Source organism: Propithecus coquereli, unplaced genomic scaffold (genome assembly GCF_000956105.1).
Source record: "Propithecus coquereli isolate 6110/MARCELLA unplaced genomic scaffold, Pcoq_1.0 Scaffold166, whole genome shotgun sequence".
NCBI lineage: Eukaryota > Metazoa > Chordata > Mammalia > Primates > Indriidae > Propithecus > Propithecus coquereli.
The window spans coordinates 5,235,363-5,250,514 of NW_012141191.1; the positions used below are offsets into that span (position 1 = coordinate 5,235,363).

The window sequence follows — 15,152 nt, forward strand, 5'->3', positions numbered from 1 at the left end:
GGTATTATGTTTAGAGACATAGCACCTTTCAGCACCTGTCCACTGGTGGGTGCATCATGGTGTTGTCTCTCTTGATCCTGAATGGCCAGGTCCAGCGCGGTCTCCCCCATTCTGATTTGCTCTCTCCATTAGCAGTCATCTTTGTAAACAGAAGTCTAAGATTTAGTGTTGTACATATTTTTAAACGATCCATTTTGATGGGGCTCTCTTTATTGTTTCAGGTTGAATGCGCTTGGGAACTTGATGAATAAAATTTGCACAACTCCTCACTCCTTTCACTCCTTTCTGGATCTGTCATTGGATTTGAGCCGGCATGGCTCACACCGCAAAGGTTAACGGCTGTGCCTCAGGTAACTGTGCTCTGGAGTGTGTGTCTGTATTAAGTGTATGTTTTTGCTTCAATTAATTTTTATTTCTCTTTTAATAATGGATAATAGTAAGTTGCCTAGATAACTAGGATTTCAAAGCAATTTTCTATCCATTGAAGTTTTGTTGGTTTTTTTAAAATTCTTTCAGAAAATTTACTTTTATCTTAGAGTCTTTATGTGCTGAAATCAGGTTATTATCTAAGTCAATTTTATTGATGTGTTGAAAGATAAATATAAAATCCTGAATGCTGATGCCAGTATAATGTATACTCCTCTTATACTTCTTTCTGAGGGATTGAATGAGGAAAGAGGAAATGAGTTTGGTTGGTTAAAACCAATTCCTGGTATCCAGTCCCAGGCAGCTTTTGTTTGATGTTGCTAAACAAAGAGGAAGGGAAGGGGATAGAGAAGAGTATATTCTGTAAAGTGATTCTCCCAGAGAGGAATATGCAAGAAGTCATATTATGAATCATGAAGGACCCGTATTCTAATTCTTTCTTTGGGTATATTAGAGACTTACGTAGTTTGAATATCTATTCCAATACTGCTTATGCAAGATTTGGGAGAAATTTTTTGAAGAAATATGGAGAAAATCCTCCTAACAGTTGGTCAATGACCAGAGGTGACAGCCTGTCCAAAATAGCATACCAAGTGTTCATTCCTCATTTGAGCTATCTGCCAGATAGCTGAATGGATGAGAGCAGTAATGGTCTCTGTGGAAATTTTTTCTGGGCACCCTGGGTCCAGGATCCTAGCTCTGCTGACTCAGAACACCCTCAAATGGCAACATTATACACTGGAGGGAGTGTTACATTAGAGCAAATATACCTGACTTAGAGTCCCAGAACTAACTGTGAAATACTGGGCAGGGCTATTTCTCCACAGGTAAAACATTGGTTAAGTATGTCCACTTGCAGATTTAGGACCAATGAGAGCACCAGAAACGTACTTACTGGTGCCATGTACACTATAAAGCACTTTTAAAGACAACAGAAGGAGAAAGAGACCTTTGAAGTGTACATTCCCAGCCCATGTACATGACTTTTTATTCCAGCAATCTCAGCTGCAAGATCCCCTCTGGCAAGGACACTATAGCTTGCCCAAATGCAAACTCAAATAAACTCAGTTCTTTATTTTGAGACAAACTGATTTTTCCCCGTCCGTCCTTTTGTTTGACCTTTTTACTACACAACTCGAGACTTGTGGATTCTGCTCAGGGAGTGCTGTCATTAATAAAAATATGAATGACGACATCTAACATCGATCAAGCACATACTATGCACCATGGTGCCTAAAATGCTTTGCCTGCACTATCATACTTAATCCTTGCAATAATCCCATGAGATTATGCTATCATCAACATCCTCATCATCATCATCATGTCTGTGTGATGGCACAGAGAAGTTCAGTAATTTACCTAAATGAAATAAGAAAAACCAGGATGATTATTTGTTTCTCTAGTGGAATAGTTGATAAGGGAGGAGATTGAAACGTGAAATTTTGAGTGCAGTGAGTGTGTGTTTCAGTCCCCTCGGTGCTGTGGTTTCCCTTCCTCTCCTCTGCTTGCTTCAACTCACACGCCCGGGGAAGGGGTGCTTGACAGTGTTGGTGCCTCAGGACCTGGACCCTCTGGTGTCTCTGGCAAAATCCTGTCTTCAGGGATTTAGATACCTGCCCCATTTGCCCCTAATTCCTTTTGCAACTTGGCTTGTCTTGTACTCCCCTTTTTGCTTTGTTCCTAAGGTCTCAGGATCCAGCTATAACTTTTTCTTCTCACCTTGTGTCCTGCCTGTCAGATCTGCGCATCGAGTTTGAAAGCAAAAGAAAGCTCTCTGATTTGTGATTTCCAGGGTGTCAGGGTATAAATTATTACTGCAGAAGGTGTCTGGACTGGGCAAAGGAAGGTTTTTGCTTGTTTTGGTCACCATGACCCCTATAAGCAAATCTGATTAGAGGCTCAGTCATAAACATTTATGTATATACACACACAGACACACACACACAGACACACGCGTAGTCATACATATATACATACACCCGTTGAAATGTTGCAAAGGTATTGGAAGTGAATTAGTAAAGTCTTGAATGATTAGACTGTGCAGGGGTGGGGAACCTGCAGCCTTAAAGCCACATGTGGCCTTTTAGGTCCTTAAGTGTGGCCTTTTGACTGAATCCAAATTTTACAGAACAAATCATTTTATTGAAAGGGTGCAGCAAAAAAAAAAAAAAGAAAGAAAGAAAGGGTGCAGCAGAGAAAGATGAAGCTTGTCTTGCCTCCTTTGGTGCTCAAAAAACAACAATCTTGAAATCAGAAGGCTGCAGGTTCCCCACCCCTGCCAGGAAACCATGTAATGTGTTTTAGAAAGATTTGTATTCAAAATAATTACAGAGCTATTTATTTTGTAACTGAGCTAGGTGAAATGAAATGGAAATTAAGGGCTTCACATTTGTTACTCTCTCAATGGCTATGGATAGACAAAATGTTTTTCCAGCATTTACTGTGAAATGGAAAATTTTCAAGAAATACTTCTGTGTAATTAAAAAACATGATATCAGTCACAAATGTGCCTCAATAAAATTTGAAATCAAAACTCTGACCCATTTTAAAAAAATTAAAAAAAAAAAATAACCAGGTGCCTACTATGTGCCAGGTATTATTTTAGGTACTGGGGTATATAACTGTGAACAAAACAGGCAAAAATGCCTGCTCTCAAGGATTGTACATTCTAGTGAAAGTTGAGGTCTCCTGTATACCGTTGCCAGGTAAAATAAAGGGCATACTTATTCTCAAAAGGTATTGATTGTTTATGTGCAATTCAATATCACTGGGTGTTCTTTTTTATTTACTAAACCTGGCAGCCCTCCCTGTGTACACCTTCCAGACGGCATCCCCTCCTTACCACCCTTCCCCCGGCACTGTCAGCTATCCGTCAGTGTTTCTTTTTCACCAGACCAGGTCCTCCATCCTACTTCTGTTGACTGGCACGATTTTGTTTTCATTAATTTAAAACATTTTATTATGGCATTGCTAACAGTACCATAATGTCTCTTGTTCATGTAATGAGATAAGAGCATCATAAAATGCTCTTGACTGTTCTCTTATAGCTCTCTAGAAGCAAATGGAGATCATTAGTTAGGAAAACAGCTGTATTTCCCTGGGGTTTAGGGATGAGGACATTCTGCTTTAACCCCAAGTTTCTGAATCATGTTGTAAACTGTATGCACTGATTGATACCTCTTTAAACACTAATTAATGTTGTGAAACTTTAATTAGAGCTTAGAATTGCTTTAGAACCCAAATAACAAAGTGGCTCATTTGTCAGATGAAGATAATAGTAGCTGTCCTACCTTCTCACAAGGTTGTTGTGAGGAAAAGAGTAAAGTAATAGCTGTAAAAACACTTTTTAAAACATACAGTGCTGGTCAAATGTCAGGGATAGCACCATTCTCCTTGTTCTCTTGTCCGTGTCATAAGCTCCTGATCTAGTAAACACCTGCTTAGGTACAGGTACCCTCATGTCAGGCCCTGCTGGCTGCCGTGACATTGGGGCAAGAACTGTATTACTGTCCTCATTTAACAGTTCAATGAAATAAATAGGTGAGCACTATGAAGTGACTTTGTACATCTGCTATTACATTTTTTGCTAATAGTTGCCTTTGCCAGTTTATTATAGCTGTCCCCTCTTGCTATTCCTTTTTCAGAGAGATACATATTTATTTAAGGTGCTTATTGAACTGCATTAAAATTTTTTCAATTTAAATTAACATTCATGAAATGTGATAGGAAAACAGAAGGGAAGCATTACTCAAAATTCCACACAAGATCTTATTTTTAATATTTCCTTTTCATACTTGTCAGATTAGCAGACTTAAACAGTTTCAGTAAGTTTTTCATATACTTTGGTATTCAGCTTTTGGCTTTAACACTCTTTGCATTTTTATAAGTCTTCATGGAAAACATAGTTTTCAAATTAATATTTTTGATGAGTATGTAATATTCCTCAGTGTATTTCTAGCAGTTCAATTACTCTTTTTTCCTTTGAACGTTTGGACTGCTTCCAGATTTTCCCCGTTGTAGATAACTACGCAGAGAACATCCTCCTGCCTGGGCACTTTTCTCCTCCTCTTTGATTATTTCCTGATTACAATTTCACAGAAACAGGAAAACGGGGTTAAAGGGCACAACTGTTTTCACAGCTCTGCTAACGTATGGGGCTTCAATCTTGTTCCTTTGGTCAGTTATTTGGTTCCAGGTTTTGTCTCTGTGCTCCTCTCAAATGGAGGTACAAAGGCCACCGATAAGGCTGGGTCAATCAGACAGTGCCAAAGACTCGTGGCCGAGCAGGCAGAGCGCTGCACTACTCTGCAGTCTCGGTTGTGTAAATATTTTTTCTGGGCAAGAGCATTTCTCAAACAGAACTCTGAGCCCTCTGTGGTGAACCTGACAGCAGGAATTACGTGCTGTTTGTCAAGTATAAGACTAGTTTGCACTGACCAGTCTGTCTGTCTGGAACCAACCTGGTGTTTCCTGAGACCATCTGTAAGGAAAGGACACAGAGCAGCACAGTGGGGGCCGTGTGTTCGTGGCGGTGAGTCTTAGACCTGTTGTCTGTTAGCGTTACCCCGAAGGTAGAGAGTGAGTTGATTAGAAACGGGGGCGGCTTAATTCATGGGTGCCTTCCTTGACTTTCCAGAGTCTCCTGATTGAATTTGCAAAAGGATTAAAATGTGTGTTCTTATTTGTACTTGGTATTCTCCTATGGGTAGTGTGTTCAGGACCGTCAGAAGAGCTGCCGAGGGTAAAACAAGTTGCCTAACATAAAAACATAGGTAAGAGTTAGAGGGGGATCTTTCCAATTTCAGTTGTCCAGCCTCCCTTCCCTGCTCTCAGATGTCAAAACACACAACTTGCTGAGCTCACACCGTTAGTTAATGGCTAAGCCAGAAGTTGGACATGGAGAGCCTTTTTCCTTTGTTCAAGTATTTACTATATTGACATTTAAAGTCAGAAGTGTGGTATCTCTGAAGTTCTGATTAAACAGATCAAGGGAAAAATATGTATTTCAGAAAACTACATAAAACCTCAAAGTAGAGTGGTTAAAAATAAAATGTCCTCCCTGATGGGAGTTATGTTGATAAGTTATTTTTTTTCTTAGTGTGAATTATTCCATCAAGCCAAATCAATAAACATATTCTAATTCCTTATATTTATTTATTGCAGTTTCATCCTAGTATGAGATGTGTTTAATAATTAGATTTAATTATGCATTTCAACTCTCAATGAAAATGTAGTTGTTAGTCTGTTGAAGGCTAATTTCACACTGAAGTTTATAAATGAAATAATGTATTTTTTATAGTGGTGGTATTTGAGAAGATAATCTTTTTTAGGTAAGAAGTAGTTATATTTGAATTTCATAACTGCTAAAATGCTGGGACCACTTACACATAGGAGACCCTGTGTTTCAGAGTCTTGCCTGTCTGGTTAATCAGAACCCCAGAATTCATCCAGCCCCGGGAGAGGTTTTGAAGAGTCCCTCCCTTGTTGGGGCTTGCTTGTTTTACAAACTCTCAGGCTTCGGTTTTAACCTGTAAACCAGCTTCACCTTATAAGCTGTCTTGCTCCAAACCTTGAACGAGTCATAATGGGTTAAGCATCAGGTTTCAGACAGGCGATTAGCTCTCCAGCTAAGCTGAGGAAGGATGATTTATCTTCCAGGGAGTACCTGCCTATTTGGGTGTAGGAAAGAGAGAGTCTGGGCTCTCGCTGTTCCCAGCTGCTGGGCAGGGAACCCTTTGGTTGGAGATATCTGTCCAGATGCTCTGTAGGTGCCAACAAGAAAGAACACAAAATAAACACCCAAAAGGGAGATTCGCTATGTTAAGAATTTGAGCTGTTGCTGTTATTCTGAGATACTGGGTAGTCAGTCAAAGGATTAAAACAGCCCTTCCTACAAGGATTTGGATATTCAGTGCTCTGCTCTTCCTCGGCAGACTTCCCGTTCGTTGTGAGTATTGGCATTTATTTCTGATTATGCACTTCCCCTCTTTCTTGAATGACTTGGGTGGGCTGGCTGAGCCCATCAGAAGTATAGCTCACTTGCTTCCTTTTCCAGGGTTTGCCTTCTTCCTGTGTCCGGGATAATTTCAGTTCATCTCCTTTGTGCAGTTTCTGAGAAAGATTTGTATGGACTTGGAGGAAAATGAGTGACTAAAGCTCATAGTTTCTGTTTTTGGCTCCTTTTCTATAAAAGGTTGTTTGATTTGATCTGGCATGAAAAATATTAGCATAGTTTTCAAGTTCACAGGAACAATAAATTCTTGCTCTTTTCTGGCAGAATTTTTAAAAAGTATACTGAGTAGACTTCTATAATAAAAACCTTAAAGAAAACCAACTAGGAAATCAGATTTTATAAGATGCATTCAAACAACTGTAGAAATTCTAAGTCTGAAAAAAAAAAAAAAAGGTGATTTTTCTATTTTCCTTTCTTGGCTTCTCTGTTGGATATTTTTGGAGTGGGCCTTAACTGGTTTACTCATTTCCATATGCTTTAGGAAAAGTATGTTCATGTTTTAGAGGCCAAGCCCTGCTTATGCTTCTGGACTGCAGTTCATTATGAATCCTGAAAATAGGAAGAGTTTTTAACGTGTAGCCCATTTGTACATATAGTGTTAGTGATCTCAGCTGGTAGTTCTATACGGACAAGTGATCTCACCACTTAAAAATAAGTATGTTGCTATTTTGAGGATTTTAAAAATATATATACTGACTAGATTTCTTATCCCAGCAGTTCTTAGAGCAAGCCATGGCTGAAACGCAGGTTAAATAATATTCTGTGATATTCATTAGGCTTTTCTAGTCACCAGATAGAAAAACAGAACTATAGACATGAGGGAGGGCTGTGCAAAGGGACAAATTGTTGGATTCATGGGATTTGTTCTTATCCTGAAAGTTAAATCTTTGTACTCTTATTCCTTCTGGTTTGCGGAAAACCAGATTTAACTGATCCCCTGACATTTTCCCAGCTGGATCAGAGACTGTAGACTTGTTACAGTGTCACCATATAAATCTTAATTTAAAGGAGGTGTAGTACTAGAGTAACTTTATGGAGGCAATTTGCTTCTAATAGTCATGAGTACTAATTTTAGTTCCTTTTCTATGATTTTATTTAATTGGAAAAGTTTTCTCTTCGAGGGATCTTTTATATTTTGGACATGGTCTCTGTTAGGTAGAATCAAAAGACAGTCACATGTCTTGAATTTAGTCTCACAATATTTGGTTTAGTTGATAAATCCCATCAGCTTTGCAAATAATTTTGTGAAAACATTGATTCAGCTCATCCTGCCAAATTTCCCCATCCCCGCCCACTTTTCTGAGTGCCTTTGCCTCTCACATCGACTGTCCATTAGGCCAAGGCATCGTAAGTGCTTCTGTACAGCAGGTACACTTACCAGTCTCCTGGAGGAAAGTGGGGAGAACATTCCAAACTGGAAATATGAAAGAGAGAGAGGAAGGTTATTTCCAGTAATTTATAAGCCTAGTGCTGAATATCTTTAAAGCCCTAGTCATGTACATCAACTCTTTTTTATAACTAGACCTAGGAAAAGTTCTCTCTTCCTCTGCTGTCAGTATCCCCCTCATTCAAGTCCATACATCTACCAGGGTACAGCTGATTTATTTTTTTTCTCAACATTTTAGACTGATTGGGATGCTTTATTCAAATCAGGGACGCACCATGGAAATGTTTTTGGGGGCAGTCCATTTGGCATGTTCCCCTCCAACTGTGAGGACAAAGACTGAGTTGTCTTCCCGGCCCTGGCAGAGGAGGCAGAAGTACCTGCTGGGCTTAGGCAGCATGTCCCCTGACCAGTGCTCCACCTCTTCAAGTGGTGAATCAGCCTGACGATGTGCTGATTTTTTTAACGCAGTAGGGTGGAGACCTGGTAGCCTGTAGGCTGGTGGGGGAGGAGGGATCATTTGCGTGTCAAACCATTCCAACAATGCTGCTTACAGGAAAAAATTGCAAAACACCGAAGCCCTGTGCCACCAGATTTTTCCATTAGCACCACACTTTACACGGCTTCCAAATCTGCCCCAGGGACAGCTGTTTGGCAGTGTTGAGGGGAAACGGCAGCATCACATCCTAGGCTCTGTGGCTGCTTACCTCTCAGCCTGCCCGTCACACACACAGGCCGGAAGGGCGCCAGGACGTTATATGGGCACCATAAAACAGCAGCTGGAATTCACAGCACCTCAGGATGCTGATTTTAAATGAAGAAACCTGAGGCAGGACATCTTCCAGCAAGGTAAAGGGGTTTAGGATGGGGGCGTTTCCCCTGTGGTATAATTCTTTGGTGTTGTGTCCCCTAGACACTTTGATGATGAGAAAGTAGACTTTCCAAGTAGTGGCGAATTTAAATTGGGGTGTAGTTTGGGTACTACTAGGAGGAATGATATGAAACTCAGTAGAAATTCTTCAGGGATTTCATTCATTCAGTTTCTCACTTTAAAATGACTGCACAGAGATTTATTTGGCACAAGGGCAGCCATTTCCCTCCTATGTGTAATGGACCAGCCCAGAGGGCCTGTGAAAGTTGGTCTATGTTTGCTTCATTCTCACTGCTTTGTGATTTTGTTTACTTCAGGATGTCTGGCAAGATCATTGAACTTTATGTTCTTCTGTTATTTTTCTGTGTCCCAAACATTTTCATTTTCACAAACTTGGATCTCTAACTATTCCCTTCTCTTTACTCTGAATCTTTATTCTGGGCCTCATTTTGACAGAATTCATGGTCTATTTCTGTCTCTTCAGTTCTGGTGCCTGCAAAAATCGTGTTGGGCCCGCCCAGCCCCCCATGGCTTCCAGTAGTCAGAGACCAGCTGTGTCCAAAGAGTTGGGGCCTGTGCTCCACCTCAGCTGCTGCTCCTGGTCCCACCCCGCCCTGTTCCCCAGTTAGTGCTTTACTTAAAGCACTGTGCTCTTGACCTAGATGTCTTTCCCATATCTGATAATATAAGCTTTTCCTATCCTTCAAGTCCTGCTACCTCGTTTACCTCTCCCAATAAGTGTTCTCAGATGCTCCCAACAGGAATTCATCTCTTCCTCTATTCCTAGAAATTGTGTTTCTATTAAAGAGTGGCCAACGCTTGCTTTTAATTAAGAGTTACGGTGGTGTGCCTCACTAATCTATAAACTTGAAGATTTTAATTGGCAAGAATCATGTCATCTTCTTTGTATGCCCATCATGCCTTGCGTAGAGTCAGCAGACTCAGTGTTCAACCAACAAATGTTTGCAGAGCACCTGCTTTGTGCTGGCATGGTACAGAGCAGAGGGCAGGCCAGGTGCCTGCCTGAGGGTTTGTGGGATCAAGCCCTACTAGTGGCCAGTCTGATATTGCTCCATTCTTTGCCTGTTTCCCTACGTTCCCAGTTGATTGTTCTGTTAATTCATGTCTGAAGGTTCACCTGAGTATTTTTCCCGAGTGAGCAGATGGCTTTCACTATGTCGCATACACACTCCTATATTCTGCCTCCTCTTGTGGAAGTTGTAGTTCCTGCTTTCTCTCCATCACTTGCTCTGAGGCAGGCTTAAAATGTCATTGGCTGTTAAATGCCTTGGGTTCCAAAAAGAGGTAACCAGGTATAACTTGGTTGTCCAAGGGGAAAGAGGGTTATTGTCAGAGGCCCTGTGGCAAGTTCTGACTGCCATGGCCTTTCCTTGCTCCTTTTGATGCTTGTCAGTAACCCCACCAGAGAGAGCAGGTGAAGCTCCAGTCGGCTATTATGTGGTCTGGATTGGCGGGGGCTGGTTGACACTGTGGATAAGAACCTGAGTTAGTGACCTCTGGGTGCCTGGCCAGCAGCCCCTGCCTGCCTTCTTTCCTTCTGTTTTCTCGGGAAGGTCTCTGCAGACCTGTCACCTCCTTCAGATTTGGGGAAATAAACAGTCCTTATTATTCCTTATTTACAGCCTTTATAGAGTCTTTGGGCTAATCTAGCTTAACGTCTCAATTCCCTTATTTACTTTTATATCTCCCCCAGTTCTTTGTCATTTGTGCTCTTTTAAATGTTGATTTCAAATCTTGGATGAAAATATATTGTGAAACGGTCTCTTCTTTAAACATGGTAAAGGTCATAACCACGTGGCAAGCCACACTGCAGAGAAAGCCTAACGTGTAGAAACTCAGCGTGACTCCAGTTTTAAGCCTTTACATGTGTTTGGCAGAACACACTTTGTTGAGTAAAGGGTAACGAAGACCAGAAGGTTTTTCTTGTCTTTTAAGACTGGACCATTAGATAGAGTCCTCTTCCTAAATGCTCCTGACAAGAATCACTCACCTCCCTGGGGCACCCCTCCTTCTGTGGAATTCGGGGTGGCTTCTCCTTTGAAAATGTCCCCTTTTGTTAAGTTGTGTGAGCAGATCCTGCTGACCCAGCAAGTGAAGGGGAAGTCCTCTCCCAACACCCAGCGTGGTACATACGTAACAGGAGGAGGTAGGGCAGACCAGGAGCCTTTACTGGACTTGTCCTTTTAATCCCCTTGAGTCCTGTCACCCCCCCCCCCCCCCCGTGGCTATGATAGAGGTGGGTGGAGAAGAGTACGGGTGCTGTGGGAAAGACCATGCCCACTTTTTCCCCTCACTGCAGGTGCTCAGACACCCAGCGCTTAGTATCACACCCCATCCCAAGTCTGAGAGGGAAGGGTGCATAGAAGTAGCATGATAAGGTATTTGAACTCTTTAGGGCTTGGGGGCACTGTCCAATGTAGCAGAAATAACCCAGGCCCTGACAGAGGGATAGCAGAGCATCCTGCTTTCAGTCTGTTTCTTTTAAGACAAATACTCTTAGGTAGCGTTTTTACAAGGTAGGTCTACGTGAGAGAAAAATGGTGGGAGGCATGCAAGGGTGGTGTTTTGATCTTGTTATTTTATTTTTTTAAATAAGGGCTACAGAAGAGACTGTACCTAGTTTATGGCTTTTCAGTACAATGTAGTATTAATTTAGCAGCAGAATAAGTAGTGGCAGTAGAATAGCAGTGTGCTTATGGATGACATCAGCTGCATCTGTGAAATGCCAAAATAATCACACCTGCCTTGGTGCAGAGTGGTTGTGAAGATTAAATGAGTTCGTGTCTGTGTAAAGCACTTGGAACAGTGCAGTCCAGATGAGCTGTGCACAGTGGGTGGTGGGGGTAGAGGTTGGGGAGGGAGGCTGTCATGAGACTGATAACCCAGGTGCATTTGTAGCTGGGAGACTGGAAGGGTGTTATGAAATCAGTAACAAGAAGAGGAACACGTGGGGAGGAAGGTAAATCAGCGTATGTCAGGAAACATGCATCTTGAGATGTCCACAATGTGATTCAGGTTAACCACTCACTACTTAATTTAACTTTTTGGTTGTATCTCTAGACTAGGGTGCAGGCCCTGGTGGGGATGGGAAGGAGTCTTGCTTCAGTAATCCTGTTAAGCATCAGAACTGTGGTTTCAGATTGCAGTCCCAAAGTTCTGAAGCCACCATCTCAGGGACAAAGACCGTGCTAGTGCGCCCTCAGCCAGCCTGGCGTCACAGAAGTCTTCCGTCTCTAGCAGGTTTCCCGTCTCACTGGGAGTCCCCTTTTCTGGTGAACCCCCACCTATCAGAGGAAAAGCCTTGAGTACCTCCTCTTCATCTTCCCACATCTTGTTTGGCTTCTTCGTATGTACATGGCGAGACAGTAAAGGCAGATAGGTGTGTCTTTCTCTACAGTGGGAACCTTTGTGATTGATGGTTTCCAGGCAGAAGGAGGTCATATTTTCAATTGTTTCCCTTCCCAACCTTTGTCATCCTCTGATAAAGGACTAGACATTTATTTGCATAAAACGAGTTTTTCTGCTGGACCTCACATTCACAGAAGCATACAGGCAGACACCCACAGGATCAGATATAAGCTACTTTAGCAAAATAATTACCTTCAACTGCTTTATGTACTAAGCTGTATTCTTAACAGAACATAATATTTATGAATAAAAATTTAGCAGAATTTTTTTTTTAAGATGAAGAAATGCTTCAGATGCTTTCCTCGGTTTAATTCTTAAGAACAAGTCTTTTGATATAAATTCTTAGTTTGGAATATAATAATGTGACTAAATAATATCAGAATTTTCTTTCAGAAGTAGAAAATTTCTCTGTCAAAAGCAAATGATAAAACAAGCTCAAGGGAATTTTTAGGGTGGTGAATGTGTTTTAAAACTGAATAGTAGCTGCACATCTGTCTACACTTACTAAAATTCATCAAACTGCGCACTTAAAAATGGATGAATTTTGTGGTATGTAAAATAGCTCAAATTTCTTTTTTTTCTTTTTTTAATAAAGAGCAGATATTTATTTTCTCACAGTTCTGGAGGCTGGGAGTCTGGGATCAGAGAGCCAGCATGGTTGATTTCCAGTGAGGGCTCTCTTTCTGGCTTGCAGATGGCTACCTTCTCGTTGTGTCTTCTCATGTTCTATAAATTTCTAAGTCTTAAAAAAAAAAAAAAAAAAGAAAAAATAAGTGTAACTCAAATCTCTTCTGTAATGGAGGTATTGTTGGGTAAAGTAATGTGGAATTATTTGGACTTGATATTTCAAAGTATCTGGCACTTGATTAGCTTTGTTCTTAGTCTGTTATTTCTCTTTGAATCCGTTTATTCAAAGAGAAATATTTGGGTTTATTTTTAAATATATGAGTTTATGTGGTATAAAACAAGCCCGAATGAGTGTCACCATCTTAAAAAGTTTAATCTTTGTAGCTTCACATAGAAAAATGTCTGTCTGACACATAATCACTTTTGAGGCATCCTGCCAGCAGGTGTGGTCACCAGCAGGAGGGGCAGAGGGAGAGGTGGACACAGTGAGGTAGGGTGGGGGTGCAGGCACCAAGCAAGCAGGTCAAACTGGGCAAATCCAGTGGATTCTCGTAATACTGTGCCTCTCTCCACGCAGCTGTCCCTTGTGAGTTTTACAAAGCAGTCCATTTAGAGTCATCCCTAATCTTTGCTGATCTGTTTTATTGTTTAGAACTGGCTTTGCTTGTTTGCCCTGTGATAGAATTCAGCAAATCTTGTTCCACCAGAGCCACATGTACCTAATGTACGTAGCCACTGATGAAGAAGGAATTTAAAAGAAACTCCTTTTCTTTTTTGAGGCGATGAATTTAAACCATTAGAGGGAGATACATCATTTTTACTGACTTTCTGAAATGAAAACAAAAGGTTGCTCAAAGATGTTATCACCCAAAAATAGAATGCACTTGTCTGGGAACCAATTCTGCATTTTTGAAGGTCACATGATCTAATTTGGATGAAATGTTTCAGGGAACGCTGGGGCTGGGGGTGAGGGGCTGGAGAAAGGCTGGGATCTGTGGTTTACCAGTGTGAGTGTTTTTAGCCTTCAGATTGCACGTTGCATCAAATGAGAAGAAACCAAGAAAAGGAACCAACTGGCCTCTAGCCCAGCCTGGGTTCAGCCTGAGACTGAATCATTTCCTTCTCAAGCCAGCTGCCGCGCTAAAGCTCAGATCCTAACAGAGAGCCTTTCTCAGCACTGCCGGCTTGCGGGGAGAGGGATAAGTCAGCTGGAAGAATAAGGAAACATTTGCTGCCTTTCTATCTAATTTCTCCCTAGAATTAACAGGTTTACAGCTGCATTTCTAGGTCAGCATTTCATATGTCTAAAGAGTATGAGGATAGTTTGTTTAAAAAATTAGAAGGGGGATGGGAGAGGTTTGCCTTCTCTTTTTCTGTTGTTAAGATCCTTACTGGCGATTTTGTTAGTTGGTAATTTTTGCTGTCTCACTGACACCGAGAGACCTGGAATTAAACCCCATGGCCAGCGGGCTGTTAGTTGGTCAGGAAATTCCAAATGGGTATAAATAAGTTCTCTACAACAGCTCCTGGGCTCTTTGCCTGCTAATGCGTGGAGTCCCTTTAATGCCGAGGGAAGTATGCCTGAGACCTGGCTTCCTGCTGGTTGAAAATCACAGTTATTTTGTTTCTGGGTGGGTAAGTAGGAATGTCCAAAAAAGAAAGAGAGAAGAGAGCATGACATTTGGGTGGGGGTTGGTGAAATATAAACTCAAGCTCTGTATGTTATGAAAAATATTTGCTTTTATTATAAACTGGAAAGGATAACTCAGTACTTGATGTTTTGGTTCAGTGAAAATTTCAGCTTTGGCTGTGCCTTTAATATAAAGATGTCATTGTTGTAGGAGTGAAAGGTTGTATGTATATGCTAAGGTTTTAGGTTTTAAGTTTATGGTTTGCTTAAATTCCAAAATTTCCTTTTTGTTGCTAAATCTGTCTTTGGCCATTTGTTTCCAGCTCTGTTTTTCTAATAGGGAGTCACTCATTGTGCGTTGAAGCTGGTTTCTTTTTCTTATATAAACACTATAAAACAAAATAAGGACTGGGATTCATACAAATACTACAGCTTTCCTCCACCACCACCCCTCAGAACTGTACTGTTTTGTTAGAAAAGTCCATTCGATTCCAAAGTCTTAGCTTGTGCTCCTTTGGGATTTTTTACAAAATTACCCTTTGAACTGGCACATTTCCTATTTACACTTAGAGCAGCATGTTATTTTTGAAGAAAGTTTGGAAAACAGCAGTTAGTTCCCAAGTTTGTTCTCTTCTGTACATGCATGATGGATTTGGGCCGTATTTCAGCAAGAATTCTTCATTAGACAGTGGGTGTTAGAGAGCACCGTGGCCCAGGTTGGTAAAAAGCAGGGACTGAGGTGCCCAGGGCATCTTGGCTATTTTGAGACAGA

The 15,152-nt window shown here is 41.2% G+C and overlaps 1 protein-coding gene across 1 annotated transcript in view; it reads left to right on the forward strand.

The window, feature by feature from the left end:
* The first annotated feature begins 311 nt into the window (after positions 1-311).
* Positions 312-15,152, forward strand: part of KANK1 (KN motif and ankyrin repeat domains 1) — a 65,372-nt gene continuing 50,531 nt past the window's right edge. The window contains exon 1 of the mRNA XM_012641620.1: positions 312-350. Coding sequence (XP_012497074.1) covers positions 314-350 — 37 coding nt within the window. The 5' untranslated portion in view covers positions 312-313. The remainder of the gene's footprint in view (positions 351-15,152) is intronic.